General features: G+C 35.3%; 1 protein-coding gene across 2 annotated transcripts in view; it reads left to right on the top strand.

Annotated features, from left to right (window-relative positions):
* The window catches only part of EDIL3 (EGF like repeats and discoidin domains 3), a 422,530-nt gene that overhangs the window by 150,113 nt on the left and 252,296 nt on the right, over positions 1-20,121 (top strand). Inside the window, exon 3 of one of the 2 annotated variants that reach the window (XM_043593258.1) lies at positions 7,320-7,349. The exons of the other annotated variant lie outside the window; for it this stretch is intronic. Within the exon in view, the coding sequence (XP_043449193.1) occupies positions 7,320-7,349 (30 nt within the window). The remainder of the gene's footprint in view (positions 1-7,319; positions 7,350-20,121) is intronic. 2 annotated transcript variants of the gene reach the window in all.

Raw genomic sequence — 20,121 nt, 5'->3', positions numbered from 1 at the left:
TATTGCCATTTTGTTTCAAGCCAGCTTTAGGTTATAGTTTAAAAGTCAGTGAGGCGTGAAAGGGGACAACTACACAAATATGGAGACTAAAGTAAATACTAAAGAATTAAGATGGTGAGATGTGAATTGAGTCTACAGGGATGAGATGAATTTGGTTAGGGAGGGAGGACAAATGGAATAAACAAAGGATATTTGAGGACAATTGAATAGATACAGGAGATAGTGAATTATATTCCTTTGTAATGTCGAATCACCTAAAGATCTTTAGTACTTCCTTTAAGTAGGACCATGTATCCTAATTATGTCCCCAACGTCTCTTTAGTACACATTGGGAGATGAGTCATATTACTTCCCAGTTTCCCAATACTCTGGTTTAGTTTTATAAATTGTGTATTTTTTTAACTCAGTGGTAAAAAAATGAAACTAAAGCTTCCATTCATTTTTTTATTATTTTTCCCATTTGTACCTCTTTCTAAAATGAGAAAATTGCAAATGCACTGCTAATTGCTATTAACATGATACACTGTATAAGTAGCTTGTGAAACCCATGTGAGCTATATTACTACTAAACATAGAAAGTGCATTTCGTGATGCTATTTTAATGAATCTATTTAATTAATAAGCTGTAGTTTGATGCTTTTTTGAGTTAGTTTAAAATCACACATTTGTTTTTTCATGAGATGATCAGATGGTCATTACAGTAACCATTGTCTTTTTAATTATTATTCTTTTTCTCTCCTGCCCCAAGAAAGTAAATCTGATTTATATAACTATATATAGCTATATAAGTTAGTATATATAGATCTATATAACTAAAACACAAATGAAGATGTAAGGCTTTCTCTTTGGTAAGTCTAGTAATGCAGCTTAATGAAACATCTGAATTTTATTGAGCAACATAGAGGAGTATATTAAATATTTATCCATGTTTTCTTTCTTTTGACAAATATTTCTTGAACTTACAACATTGTAGACACTATTTGAAAACTACAGTTTAATGGTAAGCAAAACAGTCACATCCCTGACCTCATGAAACTCCTAGTCTAATGGAAGAGACTAATAAACATATAAATATATACTTACATACTAACTGCATGTATACATACTTCTATGTACTCTATATTATTAACTATACTCAATAGATGCCGTTCTCCAAATTTAACATCGAAATCAAATTGCACGTGAAAGACTGATAGAATAGAGAAGACTTTGTAATTCTCTGGACACTTTCAATGCAAACACAAACACATTGTCTGTTGTTTCTCATTGTGACTGAAATATTCTGCAGTTCTGAGAGTGTAGAAACAACCAAATCATTTGCTGTCTGAAGTTTTTGGCCAGGAGAGAATAACATTCCTCTTCGTATTTTCACACAAAAGTTGATAATGGCAACCTGTAAGTCCTGAGGCGTGTTCTCATTGGGCCATAGGCAAAAAAATAAATTTAAAAAAATAATAAATAAATAAATAAATAAATAAATAAATAATAATAATAAATAAAGAATAAAAGAAAAAACATAGAAACCAAAACCTATCTCTGAAAACATCTCTGAATACTTCCAGAAACAACTCTACAACCTATTTAAATGATTGAGTTCATAGATTTGAAATGATAATTACTCTTCTTTGCATTAATAATCATGCATACACACACACATTCACATTTATAGCATTAAACATCTGAGCAAGCATGAATAATCATACATAAATATAGTTGTTATTTTTACATCAGTGCAGTTGAATAGAATCTAAAACATTGTCAGAGTGTAAGAATATATATTTCTTATTTCTTTGATTATGGAAATAATGAATTACAGTGATAATTGCAAACTTGAAGAACATATTTGTACATAATTAATGAGATTTATAATATAGCAAACAAAATGATCCATAAATCAATATGAATTAAGTAATATCCATATACAAAATAGATTATAATATGCTAAGAATTGTATTTTATATCTTTCATAATGGGCTATTTGTATTTGAGGGTTGAGCCACACTGAGTATAGAATTGTTTCTGGGGGCACCTGGGTGGCTTAGTTGGTTAAGTATCTAATTCTTGGTTTCGGCTCAGGTCATGATCTCGTCGTTTGTGAGATCAAGCCCCACATTAAACTCTGTGCTGATGGTGTAGAGACTGCTTGGAATTCTTCCCTCCCTTGCTGCGCATCTCTCATGCTTGCTCACCCTCTCTCAAAATAAAAAAAAAGAAAAAAAAGAAATTTATTAAATTAATTAATTAATTAAATTTAAAAAAGAATTATTTTTGAATGGATGGAAATTCCATGCTATAAAAGTTTACTTAAAACACCCAAAGATAAGGGACGCCTGGGTGGCTCAGTCAGTTAAGCGTCCTACTTTGGCTTAAGCCATGATCTCTTGGTCTGTGAGTTCAAGCCCTGCCTCGGGCTCTGTGCTGACAGCTCAGAGCCTGGAGCCTGCTTCAGATTCTTCATCTCCCTCTCTCTCTGCTCCTCCCCTGCTCCCACTCTGTCTCTCTAAATTAATTAATTAATTAATTAATGACACTCAAGGATAAGGCCAACAAAAAACAGGAGACATAAGAATGTTGATACCATGTAGAGAGACTAAAGCCTATCCAGTGAAGAAGTATGTGTGTTTTGATATCATATGTGTATCAGGGTAATACACAGCCTGTCGGGTTTGGGTAGTTATTGTCCTTGACATTGGGTCCTGTGGAACAAAGGAGAAAAGGAGGGAAGAAGGGAGGAAAGAAGCAAGTACACAGGTTGCCTTCTTCTCCTAAGTACTAATCCAGTTCATGAGCATGTACACTGCCAAACCATCCTGAAAAAAAACAGAGACCAACTTCAAAATTAGAGTAGGTTTATCATATCAAAACATGGGGTGGTGAGCTCTGTGGAACCATTTGGTGCTGAGAGCCCAGCTGCCCTCTGAAAGCACCGCCCAAGACTCTATGTACTTTCCCTCTCACTGCCTCAGAGGTAGTTAATTCCTTATCTCTTCTAATGTATTTTAAATGGGAACAACAGAACAGGTTACAGTTGTGCAGAATGCCACTTAGTTGCAAATAGAGAGAACTCAACTAAAACTAGATAAACAATAAATTAGAAGTATTTTTCCTCAGAACTGCAAGTCCAGATTTGGGTAAGGATATGATTTAGTGCCTGAACCATATCATCAGTAAATTTCATTCTATTTTTCCATTCTGCCTTTGAGCAAGATTGGCTTCTTTATAAGGCTGACTCCCATTATGGTTGCAAAATGTCTGCCTGCTTACTTTTGGGGCCATAGATTTCCTGTCTGTATCTAAAAGAAAGAGGGAGAGAGGGTTATTTCCAGATGCTTTCCCAGAAGATTGAGGAAGCCTCCCTTCCAACAGCCTCACCTCACCCACATACAAACTTGACCTTACACATCATTATCCCCAAATGGGTCATGTACTTACCTAGGCGAATAATGGTGGCCAGGAAAATGGAAAAGGTTTACTTAGTTATGACATACAAACTTCCCCTCTAAATCCACAGGAGAAGTCCTCTTCCCCCAAAGAATTGATGTAGATACCCAAATAAATCTGAAGATGATACAAGAGAAAGAGCATTGAAAGCTGATGAAACAACCCTAGTACACATTGCAAAGGGTTTCCTATAAGCCTGCTAATTTACTGCTTCAGTTCCGACAACTGAACCCATGGCTCTTTCCTACTGCAGCAAACTTTGATGGGTAGAGCCATCATTTCAACATTTAGTGTTTATAGTAGTCACCTGCTGCACTTTTTAAAAATGCAGAGACTTGAGGGGCGCCTAGTTGGCTCAGTCGGTTAAGGGTCTGACTGGCTCAGGTCATGATCTTGTGGTTAGTAGTGAGTTTGAGCCTCGCGTCATGCTCTATACTGACAGCTCAGAGCCTGGAGCCTGCTTCACATTCTGTGTCTCCCTCTCTCTGCCCCTCCCCCACTCACGCTCTGTCTCTCTGTCTCTCTCTCTCTCTCTCTCTCTCTCTCTTTCTCTCTCTGTCTCTCTCAAAAATAAATAAACATTAAAGAAATACATTTTATTTTTTTTTCCTGAAATTTATTGACAAATTGGTTTCCATACAACACCCAGTGCTCATCCCAAAAGGTGCCCTCCTCAATACCCATCACCCACCCTCTCCTCCCTCCCACCCCCCATCAACCCTCAGTTTGTTCTCAGTTTTTAACAGTCTCTTATGCTTTGGCTCTCTCCCATTCTAACCTCTTTTTTTTTTTCCTTCCCCTCCCCCATGGGTTCCTGTTAAAATGTTCCAGATCTACTGAATTTGAATTTGGGTGTTAGTTCAGGTTTCTGCATTTTTAAAATGTATTTCTTTATTCTTGATGAATGGATAAAGAAATACATTTTAAAAATGCAGAAACCTGAACTAACACCCAAATTCAAATTCAGTAGATCTGGAACATTTTAAGGAACACCCAAGGTGATCCTTTTATGGGCAATGAGAAGATCACACAGCTAAGTTCTCTACATCAGATACATATTTTTAGTGTCTCTTTTTTCCACTGTTACCATAATTTTCGTACATCCTTCTGCATTGTGCCAGGCAGAGCAATACAGAGTTACTTGTTTACTTTTGTTTTGCTTGGTGCATGTGTTTTTAATTTCCAGGGTTAAAGGAATTGCATGTGACAAAGACATATGTATTTTTTTGATTTGCTGATTTCATGAATTCTAAGAAGCAAATAGGACAAGTGAAAAATAACTTGGGTAGCATGACATTATCTTCTGTGGTAATCATTTCATCTGAATCTCACTAATTAAGCCACTAATGTCCACTTTGAGAATTATTTGTACTTTTGGAGCTCTAGCTGCCTCCCATTACTAGTTCACCATGTTTTGTCTGGATGCCTACACACAAAACATCTTTGCCAGAGAGAACTATGACAGTGAATTGATACTAATACTAACCCTTTTGTATGCACCTGTGTGTGTGTGTATGTGTGTGTTTTAATATAGTAGGAGTGTTGGTTAGTGACATCTTTATATTATGAGGAACCACTGTTATGGAGATATTGCATAGAAATAGAATTCAAGGCAGACTTGTGTATCTGCTGACTCTAACATGGTTAATCTGTTACAAAGATGTTTTTAGGTATTACAAGCTTACGTGGAGCTTAGTGCACTGCTTAGCCCAGAGGCTTTGGTTTTAAGACATTCTAATTGCGATGTCTTCTATAAATTTGGAATTGTCTTTGCTTCAGTGCTGGCTAGTTCTTTCCTAAAATGTCTTGCTTATCCATCTATAATGGAGGGATAAAATCTTAGCATTTCTAATCTCTCTTCCTTAGGCATCACATGCTTAGGATATTTTAACTGCATGCTTGGGATCTCACCTCCTGCATCTATCCCTGGGTTGTAAGAGACACAAAGAAGTTTCCCAGTCCCTTCATCTAGCTTTTTTCTCCCTTATACTTCTTTCTGAGTAAGATTATCAGATATCTAGCCAGTCTTCATTCCATGACCCTTTTCCCCCTTTTCCCTCTCTCTCTTAGTGGATACTCAATCAACACCTTGGGAGACAGGCATAGTGCACAGAGTTTGGTTTGAAAGCCACACTGATATGACCTCAAATTCAAATTGACCTTAGACTAATTGCTCAGTCACTCTGAACCTCTGGATCTTCATCTATCAAATATGAGTCATTTTCATGTCATCATAGCTTTATAGAGTTCACACACATAAAGTGGCCAGCCTTGAGTGCTTTTAGTTCCCCACTTTGAATCTCCAGACTTATACCAACAATGACCATATAAGTCAGCACTTCTACAAGACTTTATGGTATTTTCCTAAAAGGGAATTCCTGGAAGCCACTGACAGTTTTCCTCTTTGAACATGTTATGTTAGATTTTGGACATAATAAAGCAACAAACGGCTTTTTAAATATTTACGTTCTCCACCCCATGCATGCCAACTCTGTTTGCTCTCTCTGTTCCTTTATGTGCCAAGGAGACAAGCCAAACAGTGAGAGGAAAATACTGTCAGGACACAAAGTAACCTTGTCTAAGGTGTACTCTGTGCAGATGGAAACTTAACGGAAAAGAGTGGAAACTGCTCCCTGGTTTCACAGTGATACCTTGATTAACGAATCACCTGGGAACAAAGCTCCTTTATAAGCAATTCAGTAGAGTAAATTTTTATGTTAAAACTTCATGAATCAATTGAAATAGCACTGGCTGGTGTCATATAATTCAACGGTAATATTCAGAGTGAACTGAACTTGTGCACAGAGCAGAAATACCTCCTAACAGAGTGTGTCTGTTGGTGTGACGGTGAAGGGGTGGATTCTAGGCAAACTTGTGAAACAGTTGCAGATAAACTCTTGTTTTCACTCTTGCAACCACTGTGCTCCATCCTCCACATACGTGTAGTAGTAGGTTCTTACCCTTGGAGTCTGCTCTTAAAAATTCCTCCCTTTTAAAACAGGAATCAGAATGATTCACACTTTGAGTTATGGTTCATGTTACCTTATATCAGTGTGATTTAGCGATGTCTCAAACCTGGCCACGAGGTGGTACCATTGAAAGAGGTTCTGACTTCATTGGTTTGAGGCGGGGCCCAGAGTTTGACTTTCTAATATAGATTCGCGGTTGTGAGCCACTGCTTTAGCATAAAACTGTATTTTCATACTGTGGCCTCTCCTTTTATAATATCCATGTTTATCCTTGTCTGGGCTGTAGAACACGTGTGTCAAACCACACAGGGTCACCCTTCACAATGCCGGTTCTTGTGTGTGAATCACTGCTTCTGAATTTTGAAGCATGTGGTACCTGTGAGTTCAGTGTGTTTGTATGTAACCCCTATCTTATTTATAACTTCTACTTCATGGAGCAAAATTGTAATGCATTTTAATTTCTCTTTGCTAATAGAAAATTCCCACAAAGTGGTGATGGTGGGATATTCATATGTTATTTTCAATTTATATTTTCAAATAATATTATTTATGATAATTATAATTTCCAATCAAACTAAATAAAGTCAGTCTTATTTGCAGAAAGGAAGGGAAAGCAAGTTCAGACAACTGAGTGGTCTTTTCTAATAAATATGTATCTTAGGAGATAAAAGTGTATAAATGTTCCTTTAACGTAAACGCTCATTAACTTGTCATTATCCAGTTATCTCATGACAGATTTCTAATGTATTCACAAAATTACAAATCAGGAGCTTGTAGTCTTTGTTTGAAAATGCAAGGTATATTTATGTTCAATTTCAATCTCTCTCTCTCTCTCTCTCTCTCTCTCTTTCCCCAACCTCACCCCACCCCACCCTCTCCCTGTCCTCGCCTTTTTTCCTCTTATCATAGCATCAGATGAAGAAGAGCCAACGTCAGCAGGTAAAGTTCCTTTTGTTGCTAAGATTATTTCTATGTAATTTAATGCTGTTAACAATAGTCCCTTCACCCTTTGAAGTGTATTTTTTCTCAGATTTCAACCAGGAAACTAGCACAGTTTTATTTATTGACGTTTTTTTAATTTCTTGGACCCATTATACCACCCCAGATTAAATGATGTTAGTTATAAGCTTTAAATTCAAAGAAAAAGAATTGAAAATGAACTGTGACAGATGGAAACATAATGTAAAATATCACATCAACATTAAAGAATAAGGAAAATGGAGGGCACCTGGGTGGTTCAGTTGGTTGAGCGCCCGACTTCAGCTCAGGTCATGATCTCATGGTTCCTGAGTCCAAGCCCCATATTGGGCTCACTGCTGTGAGCCTGTCAGCATAGAGCACCCTCAAGATCCCCTGTCCCCCTCTCTTTGCCCCTCTCCCACTTGTGCTTTTCCAAAAATAAATACTAAATAAAAAAGAATAAGGAAAATGAGAAAATAAAAATATTAAGAAAAATGTCAAAAAATAATAAAATGAGGAGAAAAACTAAAATGATAAAATGCAGAAAAATAATAAAATGAGAATAAAAAAAGAGGAAAATGATAAAAAAGTACTTTCAGAAATATGATCTTTCCTGATAGAATAGTGCATTATCAAATATATAACTGGCACTGAACATGTTATTCATTTAAGTTTAAGGGTAAAAACCACATTGTTGCCTCAAACACTCACTTTATTTAAAACCAAATTTTTACAGTTATAAATTAATGATACTGAAATCTGGCATCATAACTCTGCTGGTCATCCAGTTAATCAGTATTAATCAAGCACAGGCTCAGGTTTGAAGTAGTTACTCCTTCATAGTAACTTCTATGTAACTATAGTACTTCAGAGTAACTACTGTGAAGAATACTAATGGTAGAGAAGGCATTGTGTTTCCAACTTGGTTCCAGGACAATGGGATGGATCAAAGAGAAACACCAGGAGCCTAAAGACCAGGCACATTTGTAGGGATAAAGTAGGCAGCACAGCTCTTGCGATTAGCAATAAATAAAAGGCCCAGGCTAGCCAATCAGCAGTATCAGGAAAAAGGAGTCAATGTCCTGAGATGCAGGGGTTAGAGACTGGTCAGAAGAGGAAAACCAGACTGCAGCACTAGATTCCTTCTTAGGCAAGTAACTGAGGAAAGCAATTGGGCCTGAGAGACAAGAGCAGAAAACGGTCACTGAAACCAATGGACAAAAGGCAACTTAGTTTTATAGGAAGGTGGCGGGGGAGCTAGCCCAATTATTGGAACTTAGGTACAAGGTAGGGCCATTTTGATTCATCGACAGAATTTATTTCAACTAGTATGAGACTTCCTGATTTCTACCTTCCTCCAAAAGTGGCTGGGTGGGCATTTTTACCTTTAAGAGTAAAATCAGAAGATCAAAAATTCAATGGAAGGAAATGGAATAGACATCTAACAAATACCTTTGATAAACCCCGAGGATACTGTATTGTATGATACTCTTTATGATTATACTTCTCGTAAGAATGGGGGCACCTGGGTGGCTCAGTCGGTTAAGTGGCCGACTTCGGCTCAGGTCATGATCTCACGGTCCGTGAGTTCGAGCCCCGCGTCGGGCTCTGTGCTGACAGCTCAGAGCCTGGAGCCTGTTTCAGATTCTGTGTCTCCCTCTCTCTCTGGCCCTCCCCCGTTCATGCTCTGTCTCTCTCTGTCTCAAAAATAAGTAAACGTTAAAAAAAAATTAAAAAAAAAAGAATGGAATCACAGAATTAGATAAACTCTCAGTTATTCCATTTTCATATGATCATTCGTTTTCAGTCTGATTTGGATAAGAACTCCCTATCATTGTCTCCCAGTCTGGTCAGTATTGCGTAGCCTCTTTTTAGGAGCAACCTAATCACATGACTCAATAGCAGACTCATCTGTTGATATGACTCCTCTGCTGATATGAGTCTTTTTCCTAGTTTCTGACTTCTTTTTGCCCTACTTGAGGCATTAGTGTTTACAGGGTTGCCCAGAGACTGTGTTTGTCAGCGTTAGTTTTCTCTTTGTATAAGTCCTCACTAGCATCTATGCTTTCCTAGCCCACCCTAATTCCTCTTCCTTACTTCCCACACCTTGCTCTTTTTCCTGCCAAACAATTTTGGTGCCATTGCAAAAGAATTATTAATTTTGTATGATGAAGATTAATTTTAGCCTAATGTAAATGATATTTAAGTATAATAGAACTATTTCTTGGTGTAATTTCATTATTCTAAAGTTATTTTGATAATTTACCTACTAAGAAGGTCTTTTGGTAATTGCAACTGAATGTTTTTTCTCCAAATATTTATTTTAGAGTGATATGAACATCATAGAGTTTAAATTATGGTTTAAAAATATTTTTGTCTTCAGATATGAGCAGATGTTTTTCTAGTGATTTTAGCACAGACTTTTAGAATAGAACAAATGTACTCTTAAGGAATATTTTAACCAAATAATTTCACATACAGGTTAGCCCTGAAAAAAATTTGTTGTTTAGGAAAGCAGGCACTCCTATATAAAAACTGCCAGCGGGAATTAAATGTTTTCCTTTTAATTTTATCGATGTATATAATAAAAAGAGTATTATTATATAGTTGTATTAAAACTTTTGACAAAGTATTTATTATGAGATTTCTAAAAACTTGATTTTATTAGGAAAATGGGAAGTGGATTATGATTATTTTAGTCCTTTTTGGTACCATTTACCACAAGTTTTTTCAGCCGTTATTTTTCTTTTTTCTTTTTTTTAATTTTTTTTTTCAATGTTTATTTATTTTTGGGACAGAGAGAGACAGAGCATGAACGGGGGAGGGCCAGAGAGAGAGGGAGACACAGAAAAGGAAACTGGCTCCAGGCTCTGAGCCATCAGCCCAGAGCCTGACGCGGGGCTCGAACTCACGGACCGCAAGATCGTGACCTGGCTGAAGTCGGACGCTTAACTGACTGCGCCACCCAGGCGCCCCAGTTTTTCTTAAATGAATATTTATTATCTGTTTATGTGCCTTTTTCAGTAGTATTTATCAAAATATATCTTTTGTTTAAAACTGTTAGTCAGAATACATTTATTTCATATATGGTTAATAATTTTCTCTACTCTTATCTTCTTCTGTTAACAGAATTTATCTAGAATAATCTTTCCTAACCTCAGACTCATTTTATGGTCCTTTATTTTATATTTCTTTCCTGGTATTTCTTCATACTGCTTAAATTATCAATGAAATGTTATCTTTTATGTGGTCCCAAATTTTACCTGAATTAAACTTTTATATGTTCCCACATGCTATTTTTGATATCTTAATCCGACTCATATTCTTCTTTCAAATCAGATTCACAGCATAATTGGATAGTAACTCTTTCAAATACATTCTTTAATTTCTTTAAATTAAATAATTTTAATGTTTTTGTTAGGAGATCTGCTACTCCTCAAAATTCAGTAGGAGAAGAAATAATAAAGTAAGTGGGGATGTTGCAGGTTCCTATTAGTTATGAATGTGTGAATTATTAATTAAGAATAATTCTTATTTTAAGAAAATCTATACATGATCTATCAGTGTAGGTCCCTAGAAGATACTACTACTGAATGATACTATGTATTAAATGGTTGTTGGGGCGCCTGGGTGATTCATTCCATTGAGTGTCCAACTTTGACTCAGGCCATGATCTCAGTTCGTGAGTTTAAGCCCTGAATCGGACTCTGTGCTGACAGATCAGAGCCTGCAGGGAGTCTGCTTCGGATTCTGTGTTTCCCTCTCTCTCTCTGCCCTTCCACTGCTCACATTCTGTCTCTCTCAAAAATAAATAAACATTAAAAAATGCCTGTAATGTCTGGAAACTGTATAACAAATCTAAGTTATTTTTACCCCACAGGTATACACAATTGTATTAATTATAATTCCATAATGTGACAAATTCTCATTGTTCAGAACTGTTTCTAAAGAGAATAATAGGTTTCTATCTTGAATAACGTACAGTATGAAAAAATCAGAAAGATAGATAATATAACTCAGAAAATGAATGAGATATTAGATAGTATTTTACTTATATTATAATGCTACAAAATGATAGAGGCTTTTCTCTTTACAATAGAGCCTATTTGAGCCTATATTCCCATATCATTCTGTTTATAATATTTTTATTCTTTATGCTGTTTTCAGTTATTTTTTTCAAATATCCCTAATTTCTCTTATTGGAACTTCTAAACTGCCACACACACAAAAAAGCAAGCGCTTAAAATAACTACTTTTTTGTGTGTTATTTTGTGGAGGGGGTGCATATTCCATCACATCTGCATTTCTCCTTATGGGGATATGTCCTGCTATTGAATATAGAGCGTCTGCTTGCTAATCGTTCAGCTCCGAGTGTTCTGATGGGGTGTGTTAGTCTAGAGGAGCATGTATGGTAGCATCTGAGTTACTAGGGCAGCCTCACTGACACCTGTTTCAGGAACTATTGAAAGCTTTTATTTGTCTTCGTTGAATCTTATGTTCAGATATTTAAACATCTTATTTCAATGAGTATAAAGAAATTTATGAACTATACAAATAAAAATTTCTTCAAACTAGGTTGTATGCCAAGATCTAATTACAAACTAGTGAGATACATATTTTTAGAGTGGCCACACAGATTCTGTACCTTCAACGGAGTCACCTTTACAGGTGACACATGCAAGCCAATTATGTTGCTATTGCCCAGATAGTTTTTGGAAGCTCTTTTGAAATTTCCTTCAGAATCCTCTCATGACATTGTAACATAAATTATTTCTTTATAGTCTCAGAAGTGTGATACTATACTCGTCAGACTTTGGCCTGATAAATGTACATTCAAAAACAATGTTGGGGCGCCTGGGTGGCTCAGTCAGTTGGGTCATGACTTCGGCTCAGGTCATGATCTCACAGTTCCTGAGTTCCAGCCCCAAGTGCGTCGGGCTGTGTGCTGACAGATCAGAGCCTGGAACCTGCTTCGGATTCCGTGTCTCCTTCTATCTCTGCCCCTCCCCCACTTGTGCTCTGTCTCTCTCTGTCTCTCTCTGTCTCTCAAAAAATAAATAAATGTAAAGAAAAATAAAAAAAACCCAATTATTCACAAATATTAAGAATGTGTGTGTGTGTATCTGTGCAAGTGAAATACAGATCAGTTTATAACTTTGAAATGAAGTCAGTTTGCAACTTTTGAAAGGTGATACATAATATTTGGATTAAATTTCATAAAATAACACTCTTTAATAAAGTTAAGTCAGTGGCCATTTCCCACTCTGTTGCACAAATCCAATATTCATTTATCTTTTCTTTAAATTTCATAATCAGGAGAGGCTTTATAAACTGATTATACCAATACATTTGTCTGTGTCCTTTAAAATATTAAGACATCTACATTAGAAAATTGACTGCTACAAATGAGCTTATCTATATAAAATTTAATTTATTAACTATAAGGTGTGTAAAATCAAGCTCATTCTCACATAAATTTCCTCATTCCTCTTAATTTATCTTGTCTTACTAGCTGTTATTTTAGCTCTCTACAAATACCATTTATTCTTCAAATTGATGAAGTAATTACAAGAATAACAGGGCCACAAATAAAAAACATTATTGAATGGGATCAAAATCAGTGAAAAAATGACACAGTGGAAATCTTGTAGCTATACAGTAGATCAGAAGCTAAAATTAAAACCACAACTTACTGTTTTTGTTCCTGTCACCTCAGAAACAGAGCTTAATTCTTTTTCTTCTCTTGCCTAAGGAGAGATTTTTAATTGCTTTGTCACTTTTTTGTAACATTAAAGAAGGGGACTAGGTTTGTGCTTATATAAAAGTAGCTCTTAATACTGAACTAACTCATAATGACAAAAAATTATAATTAGAAAATATGGAATTTTCCATGAATGTAAAAGATAAAGTCTTTTTATCAGTCAGCTGTGTTAAACACTAAACTACAAAAGCCACACTGTTCTTTACACATTTGTAAAGTTAAAATTTCATCATTTAATTAAATGAAAAACTCCATTTGTGGCCTATTAATATCTGATCCCACTTGGTAGTGATGATAAACATTGCTTCCTGGATACAGTAGTTTATAATAAACTTATTGTGATCTCTGTGATGCCCATCAGAGATGAAGAGTGTAGTGATGGGGCACGCCAGAGCATCATCATTTCCACTGGTTCCTTCTAAATATTTTAATATGTTTAATCTTTCTTTTTTAAAGTTTATTTATTTATTTGAAAGGTGGGGGTGAGGGGCAGAGAGAGAGGGAGAGAGAGAATCCCAAGCAGGCTCTGTGCTGTCAGTGCAGAGTCCGATGCGGGCCTCGATCTCACAAACTGTGAGATCATGACCTGAGCCGAACCAAGAGTCAGACGCTTAACTAACGGAGCCACCCAGGTGCCCCAGTATGTTTACTCTTTCAAAACATCAGTTTGGTCACTGAGGAAGTACACCCGAGAACACTAATTATCTACATACACAATAGAACACTGCCTAGCAGTGTAAGGATTTATAACTATGGTTTTATATATACAAATATGTATTTATGATTTGATACACAAACCATATATATATGCTTATATAGATAAGCCATGTGTATGTGTATATCTTTGTAGCTAAGCACAATACACAAGTGGTAACATTTTTCTCTAACTTTTGAAATATTCAGCTTTGGCCCTATGAAAGCTTTCCTGCTGTGTATGGTGAATTTTGTGATTTTTCTTAACTATGCTATAGATTTCTTTTAGATATCTTTCCTGTTTTCTTATGAAACATAATTCTGAATGGCTGACTATGCTCAATTATTCTACAACTCATACATTTTGAAAAGGAGTAATATCTTACCATATTATTCTCTAATGAACAAGAGTTGCTTTTGCATTCTGATCTTAGCACTTTATTTCCTTGGGGTCTGAAATAGAGCTTCACATTCTCTTTTTTGTTTGCCTTATATTTGTTACAAATTTTCTCCTTTTTTTATATGGACATATTTTCTCTCTAGTGCCTGGAGCAACTATACTAATTATTTTATCAAGTATATTCTTATTCATAAAGATATGCTAAGCAGGCTTAAATATTAAAAACATATATAAAAACCAAAAAGTTTATTGCTATGATCTCTAAAAACCAGAAGTCTTTACTTGCAGATTTTTAGTGGAATAAGGAATAAATTATTACTTCTAAAGATTTAGCTTTATCCAGTTTACTGAGGCATTAATGAAAAGACCAAATAAAGCTGCCTTTTTTTTTTTAGTGAGACAAAACTTTCTTATTGATAGATGTGTGATAGTGATATTGAACTGGGAGGAAAAATTAGTTGTTATTTAATTCTCTGTTTTATGTAGATAGTATTTTTTTCTTGTTTTCACGAAGATAAACTTCACTGTAGTATAAGATCATCATACCAGTAGAGAATTTGGGAGATTTTTTATTCCATATCTTTTTCTTTAGACAAGTTTAAGAAGTAAGTTATCAAAAAGGCAAAATAATATATTTGTAAATCTGTGAATATAGATACAGTGACATAATTTATCATCTTTCCCCCAAAAATACAAATCTTGACTTGAAATAAAGTTAAAATATTGTCAAGAAATATGTAACAAAAATTCCTCATAGTATAACTTGAAGATGTAATATCTTCAATAGTATATGTTAATATCTAGCAATGCATGCATTCTAAAAACAGTTACTGTGTGACATGCTTTTGGTACATTCAATTCAATGTCACTTGAATAATATGAGATTTTATTAGCTCCCACAGAATTAATAATGAGTAGCCCAATGATGTCACTAAAAATCTGAGTTTTGTTTTTCTTTCCCCATCTTTTTGTTCTGTCTTCCGTGGTATAAAATTTATCTTCATTTTCATACCGGTTTCCCTTAGGGTGGTGATAGGTCTGCCAAAAGCCACTGTGGCTGTATGTATCTTTATCCATGGTCCAGAGAAGACAAAGAAAACAAAAGTCCTGAGATCCACCCTGGGGCACCTGGGTGGCCCACTTGGTTTAAGCATCTGACTCTTAATCTCAGCATAGGTCTTGATCTTAGGGTCATGAGTTCAAGCTCCACCTTGGGCTCTACGCTGGGCTGGATACCTACTTAAAAAAAAAAAAAAAAAGACTGCTGAGATCCACTGTAATTGGACAGGCTTAGATCTCTTCTGCCATCCCTAAAACAACCAGCCAATCAAACCCTTCCCTTGGAGAATAAGGTTGATTTCTGCTTTCTGTTAGGATCAGGAGCTAAGGGGCAGATACATGAATAATAATCATGGTACTGTTTTGGAAGAGAAAGGTGGAAATACATACTAGGTTAATGATCAGGAAAGCCAATAAGTAACCATTGTAATACCTCTTTGTCATTTTAAACTACTTGCTTAGTTTTTCTTTTACATTTTGGTATGTTTTTCAGGTTATTGTATAAAAACTCTTAGGAGAACTGCAAGCCCAATTGTTGAGAAATACACTTAGTACACATCTCAGTCATACTAAAGTCTGTATTCATATTTGCACTGTTATACATCATGACTTTTAAAATCTCAACCTCACTGTATACTTTATTTTTCTCTCATGTGCTTAAAAATGTATGCTTACCAAAACTGTGTATATCTATTATCTGTTTTGAAGTTTCTATTTTGCTTTAATGATCTGTTTCTATAGAAACACCTAAGTTTACTCAGCTCTAGTTCTTACATGCTACTGACATAATCTTCCTCTCTCACATTTCAAAAAATGACAGTTATATTAAATTTCATTGTCCCGAAAATTTCTAAGAGTATTAGATACTGTCATTACTTAGCTTAACCCAGGATGATATTAACTTATTATAGATAAACATTTTTATCATGAACTTATAGTCAAAACATAATAATTTTATATTTAGAATATTAGAAAATGGCCATTCAAACTTAGTCAACTTTTTAAGCTTGGTGAAAAAAAAATGTGACTTAATCTTTGCATGCATGTTGCTACAGCTTCAAACATTCAACTTTTTGTAACTCACTTCCATCATAATGTTGCAGAATAACTCCAGTGGTATAAATAAATTTTTTATTTAGTGTTTGTAGATATTTCATATTATTTCAATTAACAAGGTAGATTTTGTGCTATCAACGTTTAGGATTCTGGGAGAAAAACCAAAACTGAAACCCAAGTTAATATTAAACTCAAATACTGAAAAAGCATCAAATTTTAAAAAATGGTAATAGAGGCATTCAGTTGGAAATGGAGAGTGTATCAGTCAGGATTCTCCAGAGAAGTATAACTGTGTGTGTGTGTGTGTGTGTGTGTGTGTGTGCGCGCGCGCGCGTGTGTGTAAATACATAAAATATATGATTTAAAGAGATTTATATTAAGGAATTGAGGCCAATTCAGCTGGAAACTCAGGCACAATTTTTATGTTACATTCTTGAGGCAAAGTTTTATTCAAGGAAACTTCAAGTTTTGCTCTTAAGACCTTCAACTGATTGGATGAAGCCCATCCACATTATGGAGGCTAATCTATAAAATCAACTGATTGTAGACAGATACAAAATATCTTCCCAGCAACGTCTAGACTACTATGTGGTCAAGCAACTGGACTCCATAGTTGAGCCAAGTTGACATATAAAGTATAACCATCACAGAGAGCAAGTGAAAATTATGTCAATGTAAAATATTTTAATTCTCAATAAATCTATTTCAGGAGAAACAGATAAAGCATAATTTCTAATGTTTAATAATGTGCTCGTTGCTCTGCTAGCTGTATAGACTTAAACTTTGAGTTTCTTTAATTTTTAATCCTCCCTACATTGGATGGATTTATCTTTAAGGCCATCTCCATTTTCTGGGCCATTTTTTTTTCCGTCTCAAGTTTCACCTCAAAATTTCATACAAATAAAGCACTGAGAAATATTAATTTAAAATTCCAGGGTTTTGTTCGTTCAAGGAAGGCATTAAACTTTCTGGTTCATGGGTAAGATAAAGTCCTCCATGGACTTGTAGGCCTAAACCTGTGATTTTATCTTCAGATGAATAGCCATCCCCTGCTTATAAAGTATTTTCGTTTTATAGCTTTAATTTTCATCATCTGTAAAATGGGATAATAATAGTGCCACCTTATAAGTTTGCTGTAAGGATCAAACATAATGATACACTAAAGCGCTTCCCACTTGATGCCCATCCTACAACATGACAGGGAATCTAAATGTTTTTGCTTTCATTATCATAAGGGTTGTTTGCCTTATTATTATTATTGTTGTTGTTTTGATTATGATTATTTGTCAGGCAATTTTTGGCGTGTTCTATGCACAGTATTTTATTTAATTTTCACAATAAAGGAATACAGCTTAAAGATAAAATACATCTATATCTCTATATCTATCTGTCAATGGATTGATCCATCTATATTTCTACTTAAAGAGGAGGACACTCAATTTTAAAGCATGAAGAAATATGCCCAAAGTTATATAATAAAGAAGTAACAGAAGCAAGATTCAAATTCAAGTTTCCCTAAGACAACTTGTGCTTATTCTACTTCAGCAAACTCTGCCTTTTTATTCACTTATAAGTAGTTTTAAATAACATATATTTCTTTCAGTTGTGAAAGTAATACATAGCTATTCAAATTTTATGCATATATTATAAAATGGAACCTAATAGCGTGCAAAATATTACCTATTATTTTAAATGATGGTCTGATTAGTATAGTAATTCATGGACCTTGTGGACATTTTTTTAAAAGAATAAAATAGGAAATGAAAATCTGAGTGCCTCTATCCATATTCAATATTTGCATTTTAAAGATATTCTGCTTTAATCTAGCAGTTCTTACAGTCTTCTTCATCCCAATGGCTGGGGATAGAAATTGCATATAATTTGTATCCTTCTACATTACCTCCCGGGATACATTTTCTAAGACCACCACGCTGTCCTTTCTTTTCTGTAAAACCAACACAAATCCTGGGCACAGTCTACAATAGACAGGGCTGTGCACTCACAGATCCACCATCTGATGGCTTCTCCCGCAGGTATCTGCCTGACTGCCTCATCACATCTTTCCTGTCTTGATCCAAAGATATCTTCTCAGGGAGGCCTTCTCATTGTCTCTAAAAAGGTTACTCCTTCTCCACTTTGTCAGATCTCCTAGTATGTAGCTCCTACATATACAGCTTCTTTATTGTCTATCCAGGCTGAATATTAACTTCTGAGGCTTAGAACTTTTTGGTCTATTTTATTCACTACTGAATCTCTAGCTACTATAGCAGATGTTTGGTATATGGTAGATGCTTAATAAATACTTGTAGTATGATTGGATTAATTAATATAGTCAGCCATACTGATTTTGTGCTAATTTCAAAGCACTATCAACCCAAGAACATACACAGTTCTTCCTGTCAAATGAAATAGAGGGCTGATAATAGATGTATTTCCCCATTTAAGAAATTAATAAATAAAATAGTGGCACTAATGATTTGCTAAGAATCTTAAAGATGCTTTATAATTACTAAAATCCCTTGACATTGGTCTTTGTTTTTCTGCTTTTGTTGCAATAGAATAAATGTGTTTTTCTTGATAATTCTTTCAGTGTGGTGTCCTAACAATGTTAGTAATTTAGCCATAGTTAGTAATTACTATATGGAAAATGCAGCAGTGATATTAAGAAGTCTCAAACCTGACAACAACCACAATCCAGTGCTGGGCATGGGCAGGAGACTGGGTGGCTCAGGGCAAGGAGGCGGAATGCAGGGCCCTGCACACATGGACCGGGCAGGCCTGTGGGGCCACTGGCTTCCTGAGATTGGACTCCAAGAGGAATGTGCAGGGACCTGCCATTGTTTAGTATAATCACTTAGTCATGATCTCATTGTTATTGATTCCTATTTTCTTAAACTCACAGGCATCTTCAGGAAATATTTTTTAAAGTTGCATGGACAGTAGATTTTTTAAGTCTTTGAATAGCACATTTAAAAATAAACTGTACCTGGGCATAGTATATTTGGGGGATACACTTAAAAAAGAGATATTTACCCAAAGAAAACCTTCAACTGCTAGAATTCACCAAGATTTAGAGATTCATTTCCTATTTATTCAGCTTCTCTAAACAGGAGTCTAAATGAGAAATATTCACTATTTTGTCTTCAATTTAAGGGATATGTTTAACGTGATATCCATATATATTCCTATCTGATTTTCTCCTTCTCCAGACATAAATCTAAGCAAGAAAATATTCAGTATTTTTCATCTAATTTAGACAATATCGGGTATTTTTATCCAATTTAAATAACATTGTTGGTTGTTTCAAACACTTACTAGATGCGAACCAAACCATAAGAGACTCTTAAAAACTGAGAACAAACTGAGGGTTGATGGGGGGTGGGAGGGAGGGGAGGGTGGATGATGGGTATTGAGGAGGGCACCTGTTGGGATGAGTACTGGGTGTTGTATGGAAACCAATTTGACAATAAATTTCATGTTAAAAAAAAAAGAAAAAAAAGGAATGAACAATCCTGTTCTTAAAACATTAAAACAGGGAATAAAACCCATTGTACATATCAGCCAGTGGTTTGTGCCAAAGCTTTAAATATTCTACAGAGGACATGTGATGCCTGTCTGAGACAGAGTCCCTGAAATGAATACATCCCATAACTTCGTGCTTAGAAATGGATTAGGAGGAAATATGCAAGTACTAAGCTACTAATACAAGCAAAGCTAAGGTAAGAATAATTGGAAAGTGAACAGATAGGGCTGTTGCCCTCAGAATTATAGCATTCTGCACC

Source organism: Prionailurus bengalensis, chromosome A1 (genome assembly GCF_016509475.1).
Source record: "Prionailurus bengalensis isolate Pbe53 chromosome A1, Fcat_Pben_1.1_paternal_pri, whole genome shotgun sequence".
Taxonomy (NCBI): Eukaryota; Metazoa; Chordata; class Mammalia; order Carnivora; family Felidae; genus Prionailurus; species Prionailurus bengalensis.
This window is presented reverse-complemented; position numbering and strand designations above follow the sequence as displayed.